At 36.7% G+C, this 26,405-nt stretch overlaps 1 protein-coding gene across 1 annotated transcript; it reads right to left on the minus strand.

Annotated features, from left to right (window-relative positions):
• Nucleotides 1–644: 644 nt before the first annotated feature.
• On the minus strand, nt 645–26,400 carry LOC108372852 (dnaJ protein homolog 1-like; the record flags this gene model as incomplete). The annotated part of the gene is made up of 3 exons (XM_017628643.1): nt 645–1,145; nt 22,944–23,301; nt 26,360–26,400. Coding segments are annotated over 3 exons (627 nt in total), but the record flags the coding sequence as incomplete, so codon positions are not given.
• Nucleotides 26,401–26,405: the final 5 nt, after the last annotated feature.

A 26,405-nucleotide genomic window follows, 5' to 3' on the forward strand; every position in this document is an offset into this window, starting at 1 on the left:
TCTGATTTGGATGAATTTTGGTCAGAACTTTTGTTTTATCATGTAACGAAGTTCTGCCAAAGGGAAAAAATAAAAATTGGTCCATGCCAACCATTGGTCGATTTGACATGGATTGACCCATATAAGTAATATAAGCTGCCATTTCCGTAGAGAATTTCTGTTAAAATCCTTTATATTTGCCAACTTCCCAACTAATGATAACTGTATGTCCCAAAAGCATCCATTTCCATATGAGTTTTTGAATAAAATATTCAATTCGATTTAGTGTTTTTCAAAATAATTTAATGTTATTTCAAAAAAATAAAAATTTAAATACAATAGAAGACTTAGAGGCGCATCATTTAATGTAATTTTAGTTGCTTTACACAAAAATATATATTTTTTTTTTATTTTAATTAAATAAAGTCTAGAAAATAAAAGTAATGTGTCACAAACAAACAAACAAAAAAAAAATATAGAGAGTGAAGAAAGAGTGTTTTGATGGATTGATAGAACGAGAGCGCAGCAGAGATGAAGAGAGAGCGAGAGAGTTAGGCTAAAGAGCAATCGCGAGCTTAAACTGGGTTGAGCTCTGGATGGATAACTGGCATTACGAAATAGCAGATTTTTAGAGCTTGAATGAAAATTTCTCTCGAAATTTTTTTAAGAACTTAGAAGTAATTCTCTCTTTTTTCGGCGTATTTAGGTTTTATTTTTTTGTTGTTTTAAGGCACTTAAAATTTCGTTTGCATTGTATTTGTTGCATCTTCAATTCATGTTTTGTGTCGAAGTATGTGGTTATTGTTGCTTTAATTGCTGGTTGCTCTTCTCTCTACACTCTCCACCTGCTACCGCATTAGCTGCCACTGCAACTACATACTATTGTGTTGTTGTTGTTATTTTTTTACTTTTGCTTTTGCTTTTGCTTCTTTCTCTCATCATAACATATCCCTGAGCAATTCCTTTTGCGCGGCAGTCAACTTTTCCGGGAATTGTATATCGAATGCCACCAATAGATCGCCTTTTCGCGTTGTATCCTTGGGGAAGGGCAAACCATAGCCTTGTATACGCTTCACCGTATTCGGTTTGATAATCTCTTGCATGGTGCTGATACGCAACTTATCGCCGGACATTGTAGGAACTTGGAAGACTACGCCGCAGAGTGCCTGTAAGGAGATAAGAAAAAAGAGAAAAATTGAAAAATTAGAAAATGAAAATTAAATGTGCGCTGAAATAGACAAACAATTTATGTTTAACGTATGAAGTATACGAATAAAGTAAAGAAGAAAAAAATAGCAAAAACAAAGGCGAAAAACTTCAAAAATATATACTGTCGCCTTTGTTGGGCATTTGAGACCAATATATGCAGTCGCCATGGAAGAGATTTTAAATATCGTTCAATCAAATCACCAACTAATTCACCCAAACAAATAAACAATTCAATTTCCTTTCAATTTTTCTGCCCACATCAGTCATTCGAACACCATTAGCCAAACCTTATCCCTGTTTCTGCGTTCGCTGTCTGGCTGCGTCACAGCGCCAGTTCAACAAATTATCAATCTTCTTTACTTTTCTACTAAATACGCATACAAAACTGTTTATACTGATGGTTACAATTGGAATCGTCTAAAGGATGACATGCCACAATATGTTTACAGCTAAGTAAAAGCTCCTTGCATGCGTACTTGTGTGGGTGTGTGAGTGTGAGTATACTTTTCATTCATATCATAATGCGACATCTAAATCCTATTTTTATATGTACTTAATCGTGCTTAAACATGTTGTTGACAACTTGTTTGCCTTACACATACAAAAACCACTACGATTTTTTCTAGCTTAAAGCACTCCATCTCCCAACTACACACTTGGACGGACGGACTACTTTGAACTCGTCTCACTTTCACTTTTGCTGTTAAAGCATTTGTTGATTCTAGTTTTATTGATAGTTTTTCGCATGTTTTTTTTCCTGCATATATACATACATACATACATACATGTAAACCTGGAAAATAATGTTCAAAGCCCCAGCTGGAACTTTGAGCTGAAGGTTGGTGTATTTGGAGGAGGTGTTTTAATTCTACATAATGAAGTGGCCTCGGCAACTCTCAACGCTTAGATCGCCTCAGAAATTAGTGCTCAGGCTCTCCAACAATGCCAAATGCACAGAATTCCGGGATGAGCACTCAGCTTGCAAAGTACATTAGGGCGCTTGGAAAAGCAAAGATTAACAGCTTCGGAACCTCCTGCTAGGGTATTTCGCCCACCTACGCCTACAGCTGACATATTTCACCAAACCTTAGCTAAATGAACTGTACGAACTAGACCAGCGATTAGGACACCGAAAGGTATCTGCCCGTTAATCGTACAGTTTACGAAGAGGAGAGGGCAGTCACCCTGCTATCTGCCCGCTTTTTGGAACAGTTGACTGAGTTCCGAGAGTACAGAGCTTCTCCAAGAGATTATAAGCTGATAAAAAGTCTATTAACCTGGCGATGAGCCGATTGGGCGTTAGACTCGTTCGATAGCTACAAAAACTCATGAGTAATTGGCAACAGCCCATCAGTGCGGTTCAACGGCCGGGTGAGGGCTCTTACTACTGAAAACCAATGGAGTGACCAATAAAAAATCTTTAGTATTAATAATTGGTTAACTAAACAATTGGATATAATAATATTGGAAGTCTCCTGAAAAGTAGTTTTCGTATTAATTTTCAAGAATTTTATACAAATTTATATGAAAAGTTGTTTGTCCCCCATATAAAATACATGGCACACTTTGAGCGCCTTGAGCACTCCCTAAATATTTTTCGATTTCAAAATAAAAAAATTGGGGATGCTTTTTTCGGTATAGAAGGATCCTAGGGGGTGGCGGCATTAAAATTCGGTTGGTTTTTTGTTATTTTTTTTCTCGTAGACGTAAACGAGCACGAACATGAACACGAAGACGATTTCGAATACTTTCACGAATACGAATACATAGACGAAGAGGAACACGAAAATGAAAGCGAATATGAAGACCGACTATAGACGAACACGAATACGAAGAGCGAAGAAAAGTACGGAGATGAATTCGAGAAGAAGACGAATACGAGATAAACAGGAGAACGTGAACACGAAGCGGAATGCGAATGCGAAGAGTTACACGAATAGTAATACAAAGGCTAATACGGATACAAAGTTGAATACGAAAAAGAATATAAAGACTAAGACTAAAGATTATGTTAATATAAAGCTTAAAATATATTTCTGCAATATGAGGTGAACTGGAAATTAATCGAAGGATGCTTCACTTGAGTAGTGTAGCCCAGGCGCACCATTTTTTTTTTTGTGTCACTGCTTTTGGTTTTTTAGGAAAATTTTTAATATTTTCACATTTTGTTTTGCGTAGTCCTTGTTTTGTTTTTGCACCTTCCTTTCCAGAGCAGGAACTTTCGAAATTCTAATTCAAGAAGTCAGACAAAGCTGGTCATTGAAAAAAATTTGTATCATTACCAGGGCCGAAGAAAATAAGCAAGAAAAAATTAATTTTAAACGCTTGCGAATATTCTTGCAAAACAACAAAATTTCAGTACAGTTTAATGTTTTTTTTTAATTAAACTTCTGTGAAGGTCTCACTTAAATATAAAACCCATCAAATAAATATTTATCCGAGATATCAACATTTAGCATACAAGCAGCTGCATGTGAATTTTCTGCTGGGTGCATATATTTATGCTAGTTGTATGCAAGTAAATACATATATGTATGTTTATTCATTACTCAATGTTTTGTTAGCAAAAATGTCACAAATCCTTTCAACAAATCCTTTTCTCTCTATATCCTCTTATTTAGTATTGACGACTATTTATACACTGTTGACACGCACAAAATCACAAATCAACACAAAATACACACAGGCACACTTGCATCCGCTCAAAGTCTTTCATATGTAAGTTTTTATGTATATTAACAGGCCTTAAATTTTGTACATTTCAACAAACTCTATTGCGTTTGTTTTATTTCAGTTTCGTTTCCCTGTTTTGTTTAATGTGTACGAGTATTTACAGTTAAGTTTTCGGTGAGTGGAAATCATCCATCATAGATTATTTTCACTCAGCATTGGCAAATATTGTCTTCGATTAAATTAGGGAAAGTGGTTGGCGAGAGTGAGGCCGACAAACAAAGGAACTCCTAGGACTAGACATTTTTTGTTAGCTGTGTTTCGAATCCTAAAAAAATTTTTCTGTCATGAAAGTAATTTAATGATAGAGAAGAGTGGAATTGGTGTCGTAATGTGGATGGTGGTGTACAAGCAAACAAACATGCATATTTCTCAAATGCCTACCGAATTCAGAGTAGCACTTTCCGAGCTAAAAAAAAAGCCATCCATCTTTAGCGAAAGCAAACCTAAACAAACGGCGGAGAGAAGACACACCCCAGCGGTCGGCAGCCAGGTTGCGTAACAGGCTGTGGTTAAGCGGAAGGAAAAAGTCGCAGTACCAGGGGCCCCATAATATTTCATCGAACTCGCAGGACGGGTCGCATTTCCAGGGAGAAATGGAATCGGTTGGTTCTAACAATCGCTGGTGTTTCGCTTGACTTACATAATAATAAACAGAAGAAAAATACCAAAAGTGGTAAAGATATGGCGTACCTTTTAGTTTGCCCGCCACCGTATGACAGCCTTGACGCTCAAAGAAAATTCCTAAAGGCCTGTATGCAGCTCTAAAGAAAAGCAAAAACTCCATATAAAATGACGTACAAGAAATGGCTAAGAAATTTTCTTGAGTCAAATTTCCTTAAGGCAGTACGCAGTTCTTAAGAAATTTATTACGCTTTCTACTACGGTTTTCTAAAGTTTTTTGTGAAAAAAGAGCACAAGGCAACCCAGGTTTGCAACAGAAATATATGCCCGTTCCATTATTTCTTGAGGAAAGAGTGAGGCAACAGGCTGTGAGGTATCAAAAATGTCAAAGTTCCCTGGACACACACGCGAAATAATGGAAATTTTTTCTTGACCGTTTTCTTGAGAGCTGCATACAGGGCTTAAGAGTTGACGCCCATACGATCGGTGAATATTATTAATTAAAAGCACTCATAGCAACAACAGTGCTTACATACTTATTTTATACATACATACATACATAAATAAATATAATATATATATGTAAATTTATTTACACATTTTGCAATGGTAAGTACAGCAAGCTTCAAAAAAAAAACCCATAAAAAGCAAATGTATGCTACAATTTCGAAGAAATAATAATAATAATGGGGAGATACTTATAAGGCAGGCGAAAATGCGAAAACAAGAGCATAAAAATTCCGCAAGTGCCATTAAGAATGCAGTGAAATTTTAGTCTCTGCGCCATTGACTGACAAGCGATGGAACACAAGGAAAATTATGTTGCCTGCTGCTGATGTTACGATTGCCAATAATGGCATCATCATCAACTGCAAGCCAGTGCGTCATTAACTTGCAAATATCAGCACTTCACTATGTATTGAGTGCGTACTTAGTACGTGCCTATTTCAGTACATACTTGACATTTGCTGACTTATTTTGACGCATTCAAACCAGCAGCAGCATCACAGCAATTTTTTTGTCAATTTTTTTTTCGTTTTTCTTTTGTTTTTGCTGAATGCGCTTGCTTACTAACTATAAACTAAAATACAAGAATTTACTATTTCCATCGAATTAGGAATCGTAGTGTTTCATTAACATAGATAATTCGAACATTAAATCCAGCAATCGCATATAAATGCGTGTCATTTGTTTGTCAAAATTATCTATTTACATGCCAATCTGCAGTATACAGCTTTACGTGAGTACTACCAGTGCAACACTGTATGCCCGCTTGATTGGTACTCACGTTGGATCTTCAGTTTGCTTGCCCCTTCGCCGGCAATGCATCTCGCAAACGCTCCCATTTCGACCTTTTTATTGTAGCTCAATAAAAATATATGCGAATTTCTGATTGATTTCAGCGAAATGGCTAAAGCTTTTGGGAATTGCCAGTGCGTGGCATTTGCAAATGTACGCATTACTATTACTCCATGTATTTACTATAACCCGCCAACGTTCCGTATATGCGGCGATGGCATTCATGATGACGGTGTCATCGTGTCATTTCTTGTCATTTTTGGTAGTAAATGAAATTCCATTTACCTGCGTAGCAATGGGTTTCCGCAAGCAAAGATAAAATTAAAATTGTGTGTTGGTTTCATTTAAACTCTGTCAAAATGATAAAATTTTCAAGCATTTCCAATCCATTTTACATATGGACGTGGGCAGGAGTCACAAAAGCCAGCAATATTGAGGTACCGTTTGTGAACTGCCATTATTAATTTGGAAAACACTTTCAAATATCAATGACACTCAAAATCTTAGTTACAGCCAAATCTGGCAAATCGATGAAATTAAGCACTGGAACCATCCATGAAGAAGTTTAAAAGTCCTCGATTCAAAAATCAGTGCTTTGAAAAATGGATGTCGTCTCTGAACCCCACTTCTATTGTACCGGTACTAAGAATTGTTTGAAGTCAAGGTCACGGAAGAAAAAGATTTTTTTTATTAGTCTGACTCTTCGAAGCACTTTTACCAAAGACTGTACATCAGTTCCGGTTTTTCCGCCGGAATTATAAAATTTATTATTATATTTCAGAAAAATATTTTAGCTGGACCGACTTTAAAATGCCTCAAGGGATTCCGCATTTGCGGAATTACGAGCATGTCAACCCCCTAATCAACCGGTCGGCAGTTCGGGTGTGCAGTGCAGGCCCAAGTGGCAGTAGTTTCGGCTACGAGGTCTGCCCAGAGGCTTAATTCTGGGACCACGGGGAACAGGAGCCCCCATAGTATACTTATATTTACTCTGGCTTGTTCATGGCTACGGCCCTTCGAGGGGTATCCGTGGGGCTGTGGTTTAACACCCAAATGCGAGTAGAACCGGACATGGTTGGTTTGATGTGGAGTTGCCTTCTAACCGGATTCCGGACCCAAAGCAAGGCAGAGGCTTTAAATAGGCTTCGCGCCATATCAAGGTGTTGGCGAATTTTTCGTCTTTTTGGAATTTTTAAGATTAGTTCAAGACTTTACATGATTTTTTCAGAACCGATCAGTACTTTGGTTTCGAATTTTTCATAATTTACTTTTCGGGACTTATCGGATATTTTAGAGCTTTTCAGAACCTTTTAGGTTTTTTCGGTACTATTCGTGTTGTACTTTTCGCGAATTTTCGACGTTTTTCAAAACCGTCATAGTTTTTGTGAGACTTTTCTTGATCATCAGTATTTTTCGGCAACCTTTGGGATTTTTAGAGATCATTCTGGAGTGTTTCAAGGCTCTTCCGTTTTTTCTTTACATTTCGGGTTTATTTCGGAACCATTTAAGATTTTTCGGACGGCTGCCAATTTTTTAGGGATTATTCATGTTTTACTACTCCCGGGCACTTTTTCAAAACCCTTCAGGATGTTTGCATAACTATTCGGCATTCTTCGTGTTTCAATTTTCGGTATTTTTCAAGACTTTTCGAGAACTTTTGGGATTTTAGGTCATTGTTATGAATTTTTTCTGAATTTTTTTTTTTGCATTTTCCCTAGACAGGTCACTGCAGTAATCCATTTACATAATAGAGTTAATAAGCGAGGGTACTCAACATAAAATTCCTCAGTCAGCTAAAGCCCTTTCCAGTGTTCCCCGGGATTTCGGAAATGTTCGTGTTTTCGGAAGATTTCCATAACTTTCAAATTTTTTCACAAAGCTTGCCGATTTTTCGATCAACAATTAGCCACATTTGCACCACAGTACCTTCGGTCGCCAGTCAGCCTAGCATCGGGAGCCATAGCCGCTGCATTGGTCATCGTAAAAATATGTCGCGCTGTTGCAGCTCATCTTCAATCAGTGATGACAGTGTCACCAGAGTACAACTACAACAAGCACAACGTCAACAACAATAGCCAATGACAACAATAAAAGCAGTCATAATAAAAATAAAGCCATTTTTGTGTATGGCTGCAATGTCGCATTTTACATTTTGATGGAGCTATGCTGGCAACGCGCGCGCTTTTGGGCTGCTGCCTGAGAAACGATGACGACAACGACGACGTCGAATAATGCTTTATCGCTGCCGATTGATTTTTAACGCTTTATGCTAATTTTTTTTTTCATTTATTTGGGTGGAGTTTTATTGAGTTTAGTTTTTTCTTCATTTGCTACAACTTTGTTTTTTTTTTTTGTTGCAGCTACTCACAACTGCTGTGCGTTCGGTATTGACGTTTTTTCGGTCACTTTACTGTGTTTTGCTGTTGGCGGTTTCGTCGTTTCATGGCTGCTGCACCACCGCACCTTTTTGCTGCGTATCTCTTTATTTGATATTTTTTACGAATGGCACTCATATTTATGTATATTTTAGCTACAATTTCGCGGTGCATGAAAGCGTTTTACTTTTTTATAGTTGATTTTTTTTTTGTCATTTTCTTTACGCACACTCTGCTTCAGTACCACAACTGCGCCGGCACAATCTGTCAGGCGCTCAGTCAGCGAGTAAGTGAGTTTTTGTGCGATATGTTGCCTTATTTGGTGTGCAACAACCATTAAGTCATCATAAAAAGTGGTGCCAGCATGGCGAAAAAAAAAGGTTTGAAAAAAAATAATCAGACAAACGCAGAAAAACAGCAAAACCGTGTAACAGCAAAAAAGACGTTCGGAATAAATCGCATGCGATATAAATGCGCGCAATATTTTACGCATATTGCCGACTAAAAAGTGCTGCCAACATGGAACGGCTGCTGAATGGCTCACATGGGCAAAACGGTGGCGGCGCACAGTTGGACGATAGCGGTATAACATTTGGCAAAAAACAGTAATCGTACACCGATTGAGATATACTCTTTTATTTGTCATATTTTTTCTTAGAGTTAAAGAAATGTGATAAATGACAGAGAATGAAAAAACTGCTACGCCTAATTCAACCAGGGACCGGAAATGGTAAATATTGTTCGATTTTAATGAAATTCGGTTGGTTTCTTAGTTTTCAATCTGAATGTAGACAAAATCGGACGACCTCCACGCTCTGCAGCCATGCAGAAACCTATTAATAAAAATGTTATTGAAAAAAGTTACTTTTGTCTTGAGAATCGAGAACATAGTGCACGTCCCGAATTTCAACGAAATTGGCAGCTCTAGTATAAAAAAAAAACCGCATTTCGTAAGTTGTCCTCATGCTAAATATGTAATTTTCCAAATTATTTTTATAGGTTTTCTTTAAAAAAAAATATGTCTGAATAAAAGCATATGGCAACACACCTTTTTGTTTCATATCAATATCTTATTGTAATATTTCATTTAGCATAAGCATTTCTTCTGAAAGATTTAAATTAAGGAGAGGTTTAAAATTTTTGCTGTAAAGTCGAAAGGTATTCAATTTTTCCAATGTTCACTTTAATTGAATTTGATTTTTTAACGGGTTACTCCCTCTTCAAAACTATATTCGTAATAAAGCTTTTCTGAAATTCTTTCGTTTAACATCGATATTGTAATAGTGCATTAAATTTAATTTAACATTGAAACAGGTGGCAATCCTCTTAAAAATATTTTCGAAATAAAAATTTGTTCAACATATTTAGTTTGTTTGGCAAGCATATTCTATTATTTCTTTATCATATCATATTTCATAATCCGGCTTTTGAACAGGTGGCAACCCCCTTAAAAATATTCTCTGAATAAAGCTTTCTGCAATACCTTTTGTTTTACTTTATACTATTTTTTAGGGGTTTCTTTAACTTTTTTAAATTTAAATTTACATTTAACAGGTAACCCCTTTTAAAAATATTTTCGAAACAAAGCGCTTTTTTACCTCTTTCAACTAACATTCACATTGTGATACTTTATTTAACTTATGGAAAAATGAGATTTAGATTTTAAACAGGTGGCAAATCTTTTCAAAATATTTGCAGAATAAATCATGACTCGGCACCAAAAATAAAATTTTCTTAAATCTCATTCGTTCGACACCCACATTGTAATACTTAATTTAACTTATTAATAAAATTGAAAACCACTAATTGAAAAGCAATAAAAAAATGTAATTTAAATTTTTAATAGGTGGCTTTTCATTTAAAAATGTTGTTAATGAAAGCTTTTTTAAGTCTCGTTCATTTGGCATCCATACTGTAAAGTTTCATTGAATTTTGGTTTAAAATAAAATTTTAAGTTTTAAGCAAGTGGCAACCCTTTATGAAAACTGCACTCGTTTGATGAAAAATTTTACCGGTTAGTTAAATTGGTTTAGAATTTCTAAACTGGTGGCATCCCCCACAAAAAATTTTGAAATAAAGCTTTTTTAAAACTCATTCGATTGATACCGGTATTAAAATATTTAGTTTAATTTATTAATTAAATTGATTTAGAATTTCCAAACAGGTGGCAACCATCTTAAAAAAATATATTTGCGAAAAAAAAACTTTTTTTTAAACCTCTCTCGCCTTACTTATTTCGGACAATCTGTTAATATAATTGTTTTAAAATGTCAATGAAGGTGACAACCCTTGAAATGATAATGAAAATTTTTCGTAAAAAATCGTGCTTGAACCAATTCATTTGACATCCATATTTGTGTGATATTTTATTTAACTTGTCAACAATATTAAAATTTTAACAGATGGCAACCTCTTCAAAAATATTTTTGAAACAAATCTTTTTGGAACCTCTTTCGATTGACAACCACATTTTTGTAGTATTTTATATAAGTTAATGATTGATTGATTTTAATTTCTCCAAAAAATGTTCCTCTATTTTTATCCTGTGCCCTTTAAATACTACTAGTGCCATTTTTTCACAGAAAAAAATTTCAAAATCTATTAGTTGCATATTTTGAGACATTTCGAACATTTGAACTTTCTGCCACTCTCAGTCCACTGTGCGGCGGCAGCAATAATACTGCTGAATGATTACACTTGCAGTCAAGCACACATACTACGTATCCTCAAAAAAGTTGCAAAAATTTCATACATAAATATAAATATGAATGAGCGCAACGCGTCGAGCCGCGCCGCTGGTCATAAAGTCGAATTGCACTAAATATTTGTAGTATGTTTTTGTGTGCATTTTTTTCATATCTTTCTTTTTTGTCGCATCTGCTGGAATTGCGATTCGTTACTGCGCTTGCCAAAAGCATACTACTGCAATGCGTTCTGCTCAAATAATACTTTTATCAATCACAAGGCCATTTGTTTTTTTTTTTTTGTCGATGCGCACATTTTTTAATGCCAAAACATCGCCGAAGATCATAAAAATATTTTGCCTTTTTAAGGTATTTACGCAATTTTTAAGTGTAAATAAAACGAATGACGATAACGAAAAAATTTAAAGCAAATATTTCGCTTAAAAATTGCAATAAATTGCATGAAAAATTTAATATTTGATGGGGAAATTAATGGCATTTAAACATTTTGTGAATTTAAAGTTAGTTGCAGCTGCTTTATAGGCTGTGGACTTAATGTTCCGAGTTAAAGCCAAAATGAACGTCCTTCGACTAGGTAGGGATGTCTACAGTATAGCCCAGGTTCGATATCTGACCCGACATCTAAGGCAAACCTTCAGAAAATATTAGACTTAATTTATTCAGGATTAAACAGCAGGCATATCGTCAGTGACATAACAAAAAGTTCAATGCCAATTATTACCTCTGGCACCAAAATGATCTTTCACTTGTATCTGATCGCTGTCACTTGTAACGATTCGCAGATGCATTCAGATACAGGTAGCAGACCATCTAAATGTCAAAGGTACCCCAAGAAGATTAGGGCTCAGAGAGTTCGCTGACCACCGTTTGATCCCCTGAATCACCAATGGGCGCTACCCTGGACTGTGGTAACTCAGTCGATCTTGCAGTTCTTGCACTACTTTCTTTCCAGCTTAGAACAGCAACCAATAACTGGAAAAGTGAAATGGACAAATTACTAGAACCATTCCTTCTAGGAGTTATCCTTGACGACAAGCTCTCTTGGAATTCGCATCGAGACAAAATTATTCAAAATGGCAGGGCCTCTAACTGGACTTACCGAAAACTAATGGGGCAGAACTGGCGCATCAGACCTAAACTGGCAAGGTGGATGTATGATGCCATCTTCAAACCCATTCTGCTGCATCCGTCTGGTGGAAGAAGGTAGCAGCAAAGTCCACGCAGGCCAAGTTTAGCAAGCTACAACGACTGGCCTGCGTGGGCATCACTTGCGCGATGAGAACAACATCAACTGCGGCTCTCGAGTTGCTTCTTGACACGCCTCCCCTAGACATTATAATCAAGAAAGAGACTCTACTTTTTACAGCAATTCACATCTCAGGGGACAATATCGAGCGCGAGAAGCGTATACACCCTTTCACCGTCAGGGTTGTAGAACAAAAAGATGGGCTGCGCATTAGCTTTGTGGACCTGTGCCTTCCACAAAAAACTTCAAGGTCGTTTTCCCCGACAGGAACAAATGGGACAACGAATTGCCTAAGCCCTGGAAGGACAGTCACATTTGGTAGACTCACCACGGCGTCGGAGCAACAACTCCTTTTCACCAGCATGCGGCAAGGTAACTCCGTCTTTCACTCCGATGTGCACGTCATTGTACTATGTCTGAGACAGTAATAATATGGGGTGCGAGAACACTTTCAAGGCGGAACTATTTCCACGGTATATCTATCGTAAGCAGAATGGAATATCTTTGTAGATTTGCTTTCAGATTGTCAAAGTGGTGTCCACCCCTTCTGCTTCGAAACGATACGCCAACACGGCGTATCAGATGGCACCGAGAAGACAAAATTTAAACAAAACAGGTCGTTTGGAGCCAGTCTCAACACAGTGAAATACACTCCCAAAGGGTCGTCCTCTCTCCTGTATTCTGCAATCTTTCCGTTAACTCCCTACTTTTAAGCCTAAAGGCACCGGTTGTTAGGTCATAGCGAAGACCGAAATGGTACTTTTCACAAGGACGTATAAAACTCATCTGTTCAAACTTCTCAACCTAAACGGGGTGGCACTTACTCTCTCAACTGAGGTCGAATACCCTGGAGTTGTTCTGGATAAGAAACTTGAGTGGAACATTGAACACTGCTTCATGAAACCCAGCACCGCCCTGTATGTCTGTAAGAAGGCTAAGGCAAAAAACGGGGAATAAAACCACATATAGTCCACTGGATGTGAACAGCTGCGATAAGACTCATCCTTTTCTACGAGGTCACCGTGTGGTGGCCTGCGTTAAACAACAGCTTGTTCAGAGCCAAGGTGGAGGGAGTTCAGAGGATGCTCTTCACGGGAGCTCTGCCTACTTTACCCACCAAATGTTAAATCTTCCACCCGTGGATAGGGGAAATTTCGGGCCGGCTGCAGTGTGGCTAGGTTAAATACGATCCAGTTATGGATAGACTTCAGATTCGGGCAGGCAAAAGAACTTGAAACCCTACCGAATAATCTACGACAGTTAAGGCGCTGGCCCAATGCAGGCTTGCTTTGCGCGCCTTGCTGACTTCAATTTGCTTTGATTTACTTTGAAAACTTGCTTGGCCGAATGGTGGCTTGGAACGCTGTCAAAGTAACCAGCTGTCTGGTTGAAAAGTCAATGTCTGTTCCCTTAACGTTAATAACCATTTCCTAGAAAACTCTAAAAAATGTATGAAAAACTTTCAGATTTATTTTTAAATTAATGCGAAATAATGTTTGTATTTAAAAGAAATGATAATAATGATACATATCTATATCTACATTTACTGAAAAAAACTATAACTTAAAAAAGCGATTTACTTGAAGAAGAAGTTTTTTCCTCTCGTGTAAAATTTGTAAAAGTGGGTTTTGCAACTTTTTACTATAAGATAACGACATGTTAAATATAAATATGGAAACAATGAATCATTTTTATTTCATTTCGAATTACCTGCATTTTCTGTGACTTTTTTAAATTAAGTAAGCAAATTTTTGTTTGAATTTATGTATTTAGAAAGGAACATACCTCTTTGTCAAAAGCCTAAAAAACGCTTTCAAATAAAACATTTGCCTAATTCAAACTTTGAGGCGCTTAAAGCAAGTGAAGAAAAGCTGCCATTTGGCCAACCTTTATACGTTTTAGTATATTCCAAATAATTTTTGACACTTCTCGCAGCGAAGCAAGCAAAGCAAGCCTGCATTGGGCCAGCACATTTAGATTATGTCACTACTCTTCTCTGTTTAGACAAAAAATTCTCCATAAAAATCCCAGAGAGTAACGAATGGTAAGGGGACTTAAACCCAGGGTTGACGACTATATATACCGATGGTTCCAAGCTTAACGAAAGGGTGGGTAGCGGCATTTACTTCGGCGACCTCTCGCTAAACCTATGTTTTCGCTTACCGGACCAATGTAGCGGTTTTCAAGCAAAGCTAAACGCCATAATGGAGGCCGCTCGGAGGATAATACCCTCCGTCCTTACAGGACGGCCTATCGCCATTTATTCTGACAGCCAGCGGCCTAAGTAGCCATAGAATTGCAGGAAGACTCTCAACCTGCTAGCATCAAAATGCTCCTTGACTGTTGTATAGGTCCCTGAACACAGGGACATTCCATGCAACTACTTAGCGGACAAACTGGCTAGGAGAAGGACGGAAATATCTGAAGCGAATTTGTTCAAAATGCGGCCATACCTCTAACCTCCTTCAGAAACAGACTCAGGCCTCCTTCAGGCCGAACTCATCAAGGGGGTAAATACCAGGTGGGCTGTGGAAACCACCTGCCAAAGTTGGTCAAGGATTGATAAAAAACGAACGAACGAGTTCTCACTCGACTGGACCGCTCTTCTCTCAGATTAGTAGTCGCGGTAATCACTGGACACTGCCTGATGGGCACACACACAGAAAAAGGTTAGGATAGGATTGTTTAGCCGACCTGAACCCGGTGAACGTTCTCGATTTTTTGTGCTATATAAAATGGACTTCGTGGGTCAGTTTCTAAGGGAGGGAAAGAAATAAATGGCTTCGGCCAGTGGCAGCGCAATGGGCTTTTCCAGCCTACGTGTGGTCCATTCTCAGCTCAGCTCGTAACCAAGGTGTTCGTTTCCTTCAAATCAAATGAGTGTAATTGAACAGTTTCAAATAATCTCTTAGCCAGATGCTTCCTCAGCACCACGCGTTCCACTACGACGACGCGAGACCACATGAAATGGGATATGTTGTCATGCCTAGAAAACTCGTCTAACCTTGCTCCATCAGACTTCCACTTGTATCGCTACCTTCAAAACACTTTACTTATAGAAGTGTACCACCGAGGTGTCAGATAAATCAGTTATTTTTTTCAGACGTTCGCCAATGAAAAGAAGAGCTTCTGCGAACGAGGCATTATAAAGCTCACCGAAAGATGGCAAAAAGTCGGTCGGCCAACAAGGCGGTATCACTGATTGATTTTTGATCTTTGTATGAATTAGGGACTTTGAAATAGATACAACCATAATTCCCTTAATGCCACTTCAAACTAAATTAGCTTCGAAACTAAACTTTTATTTACATATAAAATCCGACCCGGTCTAGTGTACATATACGAATTTATTACGCGATTGAGAGTCAATATTAGCGAATTTTTGTGGTTATTTTTATGTGATTTTATGATTATTATTACGATTATTACTATATTTTTTTTTGTTTTTTTTTGGATTTTGTTTACTTTTGATTACTACTCGTTTCACATCATTGCGTAATTGAATGCGTAACGATGTTGAGTAAAACCAACACAAAATAACAACAAAAACAAAAAATCAATTTAAAAAACAGCTTACAACAACAAACTCATTCACAAAACGCAATCTAACCCAAATAAAAATCTGATATCCAAACGATGATGCCAACCTAAAACTCAGCCGCGCAGAGCCAAGTAGGCGCTCAGGCGCGAAGTGTACCCGTACCAAGTGAGAGCGCGACCTTTTTTGGACAAAACGAGTCGCAACGAAAACACAGTTGGTTCCCAAGCTACTTAACACAGTTCATTCAAAAACGCAAACAACAAAAACACTAACGTTGACAAAAACAAAAGACGAGCGAGCATTGCAACCATAAATTCTAATGGATTTATGACAAAATGTCAACATTATTGGCAGGCAGTTTGTTTTGCTTTTTCCATATTTTTATTCTACATTTATGATTATATTTAATTCCTTTTGGTTTTTGTTTAAAAAAAAAATATGATGACAATTTGACATTTTTGTGACAGCTTACAAATTCTGTAAAAATTTTTGAATTTTTTGTTTCGTGTAAAACGCAATTAAAATACGTATAAATTATGCGNTATGATGACAATTTGACATTTTTGTGACAGCTTACAAATTCTGTAAAAATTTTGGAATTTTTTGTTTCGTGTAAAACGCAATTAAAATACGTATAAATTATGCGGTGTCCAAAAACAACAGCAAAGCATACACAAACGCATACATATTTGGTGACATACCATTTTATTTTACACACTGTGCCTATAGATTATTACTGCGATTGTAATTTTAAATGAATTGGCCCCAATACGGTGTGTAAGCGTTTAACACCAACCAACAGCAGCAGTAGAGGGCGGCAGTAGAGGTAGCGGGAGGAGCGAAGGTAGCAACAACAACAACAACAACACCACTGCCAACATATGTACATATGGTGTTAGTAGGCTGGTTTTTGGTATTTGGTTGTTGTTACGGTGTCAATTTTGGTGGTGGCCATTGAAACTGGTACTCGTAATTCAATTTTAATAAATTCAAAAATCTTGTCAAATGCCAAAATTTGAAATTTAAAGATTAGAAAAAATGCGATGTGGATAATTGCGTAACACATTACATTAAAACGGAATAAAAAAAATTTAAAAAAAAATAGAGTAAAAAAATTGATCGGAATTTTTATAAATTTTCTATTTCAAAAATTACTTTAAATTTAAAATTTTAATTAAAAATGAACTTAAAGCTAAAATCAAAAATTAAAATTTTAAACACTTTTTATGTTGTTTTTAACGGCGTTCGCAAAATGCCATTATGAATTTTCACAATTTCAAAAAATACCGGTTGGGGGTTGGTTGTTCAAGCCCTCTAAACAAAAATTCAAATTTAAAAAAATTTAACTTAAAAACCAAGTAAACTTACAAATCTGAATTAAAAAAGTTTTTTTTTAATTTAAAAAATGGGACTTAAAAAACAAAACTAAAATTTAAATTTAAAAATTAAAAGTAAAACTGAATTTAATTTGTTTGTTTGTTATTTTCCACAACATTTTTCATGACAACTCAATAAAAGTTCTTGAATGTAATTAAAACTTAAGTTTAAAATTTAAAATAAATACACAATTCAAATCAAATATAAAAATAACAACTAAAGCTCGAATTAAAAATATTGTCCGCACTAAAATTAGTAAAAAGAAGTAAAACAAATTAAATTTAATTAAAAAAATTAGAACCACAACATTTTCGCCAAAAACATCCCAATTATTCAAAATACTTTGGATGACAGCATACAAAATATATAAATTGTTTTTATTGTTAATATGTGCATAGCTTTGTATGTGTATGTACATACACACACGCACACGCACATAAATATTTCTCTAGCGCTGTAACACCAACATTTTAACGCTTTTGGCTAAATTCATAATTTTTTCCACACTTTATCAAATAATAACAAAACAAATTAAAAAACACAACCTGCCACCAAAAAAAAACAACTGCAACAACCAATCTCTGCCTAAAATTGGCCAAATCTAACAAGCAATAAAATCCAAAAAATTTTTACAATGCCGCAATCACTCTAGTCGTCATTTCTATTTGTTGTTATTGTTGTTGCAATTGTTTACGGAGTGTGTAATTTTTTAAGTACATACATACTGTAGCGCTGTCGCATCACTCACCAGCGAAGCTTGTAGTTAGTACGTACTAGTTTGTTCGCATTGTTTAAAATTCTAGTTAACACTACAACAAACAGCCGGCCTGTTAACAGCCCACTTCAACTAGCCAATCGGTCGTTTGCCCCCCTACCACCACTTTGATTTATTCGCTGCCTGCCTACCGATGCACAGTGGTTCAAAACTGGAATTTAATGTCCATAATTCAATAGAACCTTAACTTTTCAACCAATTTGATTATATTTTTAATGAAAGCTTATAAAATTAGCAAGGGACCAATTGAGTCGGACTTTTGAATTCTCATTTACTTGTATTAGTACGGAAAAAGCAGCAATTTTGAAGAAACGATTATCCTCTTCCAGTTAATAAATGCTACATAATAAAAAGTATTTGATAACAATGGTAGGAACCCTAAAAAGCGAAAACAAAAATAATTCACAAGAAAAATTTGAAATGTTAAAATAACATTCACCAAAATGAATTTTTTTTTTTTAGTTTTTAGAAAAATGTTGGGTATGCAGTTATATAGATAGTTAAATTTTAGCCACTTGAAACTTGCAGTAAAATTTCATGACCTATAAAATGGCATACCAAAAATTTTTCTAAGTACTAACAAAAAATTATTTTGCTGAAAATTTTTTTATTCAATTATTTTTCGTTTTTATGAGAGCCTGCAATTGTTTTCAACTAGTTTTCATTATGAAACATTTATTAACTAGAACAAAATAATCGATTTTCTTCAAAATTACTACTTTTTCTGCATTTTGCACTAAAAAATCAAATACAAGTAAATGAAAATTCAAAAATCGGGCTCAATGGGTCTCTTGCTAATTTTATAAGCTTTCATTAAAATAAATAAATTAATGAAATTTGTTGAAAAATTTGGACTCCAGTGAATTATTAACATTAAATTCCAGTTTTGAACCACTGTGCGATGTCCTATCGGCTTGTCGCGGCAATTAACAACAACTTGGCTCTTCAGCTTGTACTCGAGCATACACTACATAGATATTTTTTTATTGTAAATATGTGTGCAATTGCAGTCGTCTGTCTGTCCATTTAGTTAACAAACATTTTCGGCCGTCACTCGACCACTCAAACAACCACAAAATGCCAAACCAAAACTAATACGTTTGTTGATGATTTTTTTGCTGCTTTTTATTGTTGTTCTTATTGTGTTATTTTTCTTTGCTGTTAGTGTAATTTAATGCACTTGTCAACTTTAGTTAATCGAATTAACAATTTTGACATGACAACCAACTAAACGTGACTCTAATGGTCAATGGTGGTAGTACAACGATCGGGCAGAAAATCAAATACATATACATACATACATATGTATATGGACCAACACACAGAGAGGCTTTGCACAAATAAATGTTTAAGCAGAACTAAACTACATAAATTGCGTTAAATAATTAAGCCAATACGAGTACTTAACAAGAAAGATATGTTTATGATATTTAGTTTGGAACAAGTGAATTTATTATAAAATTCCTCGACTTTACAAATAGTTGAAGTACACTTTAGTACATATACATATATATACATATGTACATACATACATATGTATGTACCCTGCAGTACAGGGGAGGGACTACAGGACTGATGAATCGATGATTAGCTACCTAATAAACTCCTTTAATTACCGACCACCTACTTGCAGTGTATTTCAGCGATTACTTTTACAAGGCAATGTCCTAGGCGGTAGTCACCATCGGCTCTCTCTGCACTACCGAGAGTTACTAAAGTAGTCACTTGCGTGAGTTATGGACGCCCTCTGTCGTAGTTTTTCGCTATCCTGCTTACGACTGGTTCGACTCTGCACTACCATGTGCACTATCACGGGTTAATAGAGTAGCTACTTATCTAGAAGTCGGTGCAGTAGCGGTTCAACAGTACTGGAGGGTATTGCTGTCTTGCACACATATGGATGCATCCGCAATTTTTCAACGCCAACGAAGAGAAGGCTGTTCCTAGTTTCTCTGAACACTACTATTTATTTCGAAGAACTTATACACCTGTCATTCACAATACCCCAAACGAACTTTGAGGGACAGGCACTAGGTTAGGTTAGGTTGGGTGACTGCCAGTGATTCCAGTAGCACACTTAGGCCCCTAAGATTTTGGGCCCGTTGTGATACCACGCAGGAATCCTCCTACTCAAGCCATCGTTTGGAGTCTGCGAAACTCAAAAGTTGCCGTATTCCTACTCCGGCTATGTTGGTTAAACCTTCGAAGAATTCTGAACCCTTGAGATTTCGTCTTCTTTTCCATAGTGTCACTTCTGCGTCTCTGCAGCTTCTGCATAAGTCGCTGTGGGAACCCCTAGCCTCCCGCGTGCCATCCAATGGCAACATGGCACAGCATGAAGAAACCTTTCGACCGCTTCTCGTTCTTTTTTGCCCACAAAAGCTTTGTATTCCTGCAAGTTGTGAGACTATCTGCAACCTGTCCGCTGTCCCTTGCTTGTTTAAGAGATACATCCCTTAGAATGAGCTTACAGGTAGCGAATGGCATACCTAAATCCTTCCAGGATTGCGAAAGTAGAACAGATGCCCCTTCTCCTGCTAGTTCGTCCGCCTTTTCATTGCCTGGTATGGTTTTGACCCATACCAGGTGAAGAGCGTACTACTCAGCCATCTCATGCAGATATCTGCGGCAGCCGGCTACAGTTCTTGAACTGCATGTTATCGAGTCAAGCGCTTTAAGTGCAACCAGATTGCTTCTCCTCTGCGTAAGTATTTAATCGCCTTCTGTGTGGCAGCGCCCTCAGCAGGAAAGACGCTGCAATAGTCGGGTAGGCGAAATGATTTTTCCAGCCCCAGTCGGGTTGAGTATACCCCCGCCCCCCTCATATCTTTCCCACTGGTTCAGAATCATCGGTGTAGAAACGGAGTGATTCTTTTTCGTCCGGAAATCCTACTGATCGAAATTCCAACAGGCAGATGCTAAATACACACATATTTATCGTCCTTCGTGTTTAAACACAATTTTGCCACTGGCAATAACTGAAATGTCAGGGGATAGTATTCTGTGGAGGAATGATAATCCACCATTAGCCCAGCTTCGTCTTTTATTTTGTTGTGAAAATAAATAGGCTCCCTTTTTGGACAAGTCAGCTGACCGGAAAAAATGTTATTTAAAGATTTAATCCAGCCTTTTATTCGATTTCCTTTGATCTCTGAGTTCCCGGTGACTTCTCTAGGTTTGAAAACAGCAAACAGTTGTAGTAGGCTAAAGCTGGGGAATATTGCGAATCAGGTAACAATTAGTAACTTAATTCATGCAATTTTGCCAATTTTGTACATTGTCTTTGTAAGGTACTGTGGTCAAGACCTTGTTGGTGTACGGACCCAAACTGGCCTTTTTTGGTTGCACGTTCAAGCGGACAATTCACTCATCCTTAGTCCAAATGTCAGCTGATATGCCTCCGCATTCTTCAGCTCCAGGCAGGCATTGAGTTCCACCCCGGACAAGAACCCTATTTCTGCTGCGTTTTCCAGGGACGACGTCATTCGAACTACACTTTAGCCATCTAAGAACCTGATCAGGGAGTGGGCCATAAGCTTTGTGGCGCCATGGTGCTCAAACCTTGCAACACCATCCGCCTACGAGGCCTGAACAACTGAACTGTGATGGACTCCTAATAATAACTAGCGTGGGTCTGATAAACAGCATAAGGTGGCGACCTATTTTAAAGCTAGCATCGGACCTGCCCATAATCGTCTCAAATGAAAGTGGAAGAAAACTTTAATTTGTCATCATTAAAATAGCTTTTCAAATCTTTATTCTGCCGAAAAACCCGATGAATTTTCAATATATTTATTGCCTCCCGTGGAGTTGCCATATAGCAACAGGACATATTCCAGGATCCACGAAACCTAACGATGTTCTTTTTATATTTTTTTCGTATCTAAGGTCCCAATGACAAATCGGGGAAAAAATTACAAAATATATTTACAAACAAACAAACTTCACTGATTAAAAATGAAATCGAAACTTTCGAGAATTTTAGGCTCGCTAGACGCTCAGCTTGCAATGCACTAAATATTCTAATTTTCTGTTTCCATGCATTTTTAAGCCTTTGTTGGTATTTTTTTGCATTAAATGTATGTATGTATGTGTAATTGATATATAAAATAATAATATCCCCCGCGGTTCCGATAGTTAACCAGAGTGTCACGTTATTCCTTAATTTCAGACCAACTGCTGAGAAAAACTAACCGAATTATTTTAATCAGCCAGCAGAAAATTTTTAAACACATTTTTAGTAAATTTTAATTTTTTCTTTGTTTTGTGGTTTTGCTTGCATAGGGGGTTTTTGTTTTGTTTTTTTTTTTTACATATGTACATATATATGTATGTATGTAATAATACAAAAAAGTCAAGTGTGACTATGTACTACATAGTATAAGCAGAAAAACTGATATTGCACACAAAAACTGTCAATTGCCAGCGATTAGTTAGACAAAAATGGTAAATTGCCATATTTGTGTAGAGATTTTTTCTTCAATTTTTTTTATAAATATAACTCTAAATTTTTTACTGCATTATTGCATTACAATCACAATCATTTCATTTAGGTGTATCTACATAAGTTGCATTCATTCAACTTACTCACAATTTAAAGTGTGTTATTTCATGCTGTGAGAAAATGCCACGAAGCGGTTTGCCAATTTAATTTGTTAATTAATTTTTTTTTTGCTCTTTTTTTTGATATTAAATTGAGTATAAAATGCCGCCTATTTTTGGTTTATTCTTTGGAAACGTGATACAATCTTGATTTATTTTATTTGTTAAAGGCACATGGCGGGAGTGCGTGAAAAAATGTTGCTACAAATTCGAATTTGATAAGTGAAGCGAATACTTTTTTTTAAGAAAATAACAAAAAATTAACTAGAGCATCTCAACTTGTTTCAATATATAAACCTCATATATACATATTATACATTTTTTTTTTTAATATCGTTTCTTTCACTCACCTGCTTGAGCGTTAAGCGCNGAAGAATATAACAAAAAATTAACTAGAGCATCTCAACTTGTTTCAATATATAAACCTCATATATATATACATATTATACATTTTTTTTTTAATATCGTTTCTTTCACTCACCTGCTTGAGCGTTAAGCGCGCCGTGTACCGCAAATCGCTGCCTTCTCGCTTGAACATCGCATGTGGCTTATCCCTTATGATGAAAACAATATCCGCTGGTATCTTGCCGGGTGCTTGATCGCCTTCTTTTTGAAATGTCACCTTCGTACCGGATTTCCAGCCGGGCTTAATCGATATGCTAACATATTTATCTTCTTTCTTTGACGATCCATCCGGCTGTACGACTCGCCTTGATATTTTCATCTTTTTCACACAACCATGATAGATTTCCTCCAATGTTACGTAGAGATCATGTTCAACGGGCGGATCTTGTTGTTTCTCCTTTTTGAAGGGTGTATGCACATTGAACGAATGCGACCTGAACGAAGGTCTGAGCTTTATTTTTTTAACATTCATTACAAGTAAACTAGGATTCAATTATAAGGTTGACTTTGGCAAATTAGTTAAATTGGGAGCTTTTTGGGGACAAAAGAAAGGATGTACCTTTGTTCAAACCTGGACATGAGTTAACCAAACACAGTATGAATACTTAGCGCCGATATCCCCTAGGATTTTAAGAAAAATTTTTTTTAAGAAAAACTTATCATTTATTTGAAACAACGATTCCTTGAGAATAAATATTTCACTAAAAATTTTAAAAAATTTACCAGACATTTCATTGAATTTAATTTTAACAGTACTATTTTTTTAATTCAATTTATTATTGATGAGACGATAAAAAAATATATATTTTTTTTGAGAAAAAAATATTTATTGACAAACAATAATTTTTTTTGGATTTTGGAAGAACATAATATTTTAGCAAAACATATATTTTTTACCAAAATTAAAAACAAAAATATTTTTTGGGATTTTTTTGTTTGAGGGAAAGATTCTAAAATTGTATAATTTTTATCTAGATATTATTGGGATAAAAAATATAAAATTTTTTTTAAGGAAAAATATGAATGACAACTTTTAATTAGCATTATGTTTTTTTAACATCGCAATTTACAATTCACATCATAAGTATTTTTAAATAGGTTTATGGTCCTTAAAGGCTTAACATCGAGTGCAAGGGATGCCGCTGAATGTTGATTAAGGTCGATGGGCCTGTTGGCGAAAAGACTCTGAAAAGGTTTTATAATGAACTATAAATATAATAAATTGCCGAATGCTTCGGAAATTCTATTTTTACGGATGGGTCAAAAATGGTTTGCTATATGAGAGCGCTAATCTTTTCGAAGTGCCCTTCTAATGGAAATATCAAGCGAGCTTTCGAACTCAACATATAAGGAGAAATACATGGTAATGACTACAGATCGACCGAGAACAAACTTCGCAGACAGGCAGAAGCTTGGGCATTCGGCCCAATAACAATCATACTAAGACAATATTAAGAAAATGTTACGGCTTCTCTCAGCAGCCTTGCGTTGATTTGGGTGCCGGGGTGTTGTATTGAATTAGCAATGGCGAATCGAAGACGGAAGAACTTTTAAATCTAGGTCTGCAGAAATAAGTAACGGGTGATTTTTTTGAGGTTAGGATTTTCATGCATTAGTATTTGACAGATCACGTGGGATTTCAGACATGGTGTCAAAGAGAAAGATGCTCAGTATGCTTTGACATTTCATCATGAATAGACTTACTAACGAGCAACGCTTGCAAATCATTGAATTTTATTACCAAAATCAGTGTTCGGTTCGNAATCTAACGTTTCAAATAAAGAACCGATGAGATTTTGCAAATTTTATGCGTTTTTTTTTAAAAAAAAGGTATCAAGCTCTTAAAAAATCACCCGTTATATAACCTCCGATTGCTTAAAACGGATTCCAATTGAAACTAAACTAAACAGAAAGGACTTATTTAGCTTTACTACGGTTTTCACAGGACGCTTGACCTCAAGCACTCACGCGACTAAAATGTTACTGCACCACATAGGTGCCTGCCGTCGCCATGACTCGCTGTAAGCGGTAAAAAGAGTTGAGCCGATTATCTGTGTCCGTACTGTCCTCTATAAAGCCAGAATAAAGTCTCTGGGAAAGCTTTCCTTTGCCGCATGACTCGGATGCTATTCCTTATCAAGGCACCTCCTAATATTTTCAATGGCTACCAAGCGGCTAAAAAATGTCTGAGAAAAAATTCCACTGTACCAAAAGTACTTGCTGGTTCCTACAGCATGAACGCAATCGTGCCTATCATTGATCTAGATTATCTTCGGTAAAAAGATATTAGAAACCTTTTAACTAAATACCAATTTATTTTTAGCAGAACGTGGAAAAGTGCAGCCAACATGCGGTATTGCAAAGTCCTGAGTATAAATTAGTTCCATCTGAGACTAAACTAACCATAGGAACCTCAACACTTTGCTAGCCAGCCTCATAACAGCCAAATTGGACAGTTTTCTTGCAGTAGCACAGTAAGTAGTCTGATCAGAAACTATGTAGAGGGAATTAAAACGGAAGCCAGGTATGACCCGATTGACTGATCACTTAAGGTATGTTAGGAGCTTAAGAAAACCTTAGATTTTCACCGCCACTGCGCTGTGCTGTGCTTAGTGTTAGGCGGTGACTAGTAGAGCGCTCTTTAGCGTGCTATGGGATACCTTCGCCTTAGTTAGACTTACCCAGCGAATCCCAAACACTACCAATTACGGTGCATAGTTTTATGTGGAGCAAGAAGTTCCTGATGGGGTGCTAGTTTAGGGGCTAGTCTGCAAGCACTTGCTTGAAGCCGAACATCCTTCGCCACATGTGAGAAGCCATCTCGTGAACCTTAAAGTCAGTTAACACCTTCTCAAACCAACGCCTCGTGAATGCCATAATCGGATAGGTCGAGTTGCCTTGCATGTTTAGCTCCAATACGTGAAGATGTCCTGTATTCTCACTCAAACCAACTCCTCCAAAAATCCTATGTCTGTTGTCCGACCTTGGCAAAACTGTTTATTACCTGGGCCTACCTTTAGATCAGATTGTCGATCAAACTTAGTCCAATCACTGATTTATGCAAAGTTTAGTCGTCGGTATTATATATCGACTGCTGAGTGGAAGATCGACTTATCTCGGCCGCATCGGCGTATAAGGTTCAAAACATAGTGGAGCGGCGAACAAAGCGAAGAGCTAGCATCGAGCAAAGCTCCAATTACAAACGTGTATGTACGCTTTGCTCTTCACTATCCGCTTTCCCATTGAAACGTACGCGTTTGAAATCGACGCTTTGATCGATGCTCTTTGCTCGCCGCTCCACTATGTTCTTACCCTAAGGCAGGCAGTTGTAAAAATAGGCATATGCATGTAACCCATTTTTTCTTTTTTTTTTAAATCGCCTGTGAATTCTAATCCCTTCTCATCCTTCTATTATTTTCATCCTTCTATTATTTAAGCCAAAGTCAACCTCAAATTGTGTGAGTTTTCAGATATATACACACTCCAACTTACCTGAAGCCACTCCCGAGTCCATGCCGTGAACCCAAACCGCCAAATG

The sequence above is a fragment of the Rhagoletis zephyria genome, unplaced genomic scaffold (genome assembly GCF_001687245.7).
Source record: "Rhagoletis zephyria isolate East Lansing unplaced genomic scaffold, Rhagoletis_zephyria_1.1 Rzeph_scaffold_06099, whole genome shotgun sequence".
Lineage (NCBI taxonomy): Eukaryota > Metazoa > Arthropoda > Insecta > Diptera > Tephritidae > Rhagoletis > Rhagoletis zephyria.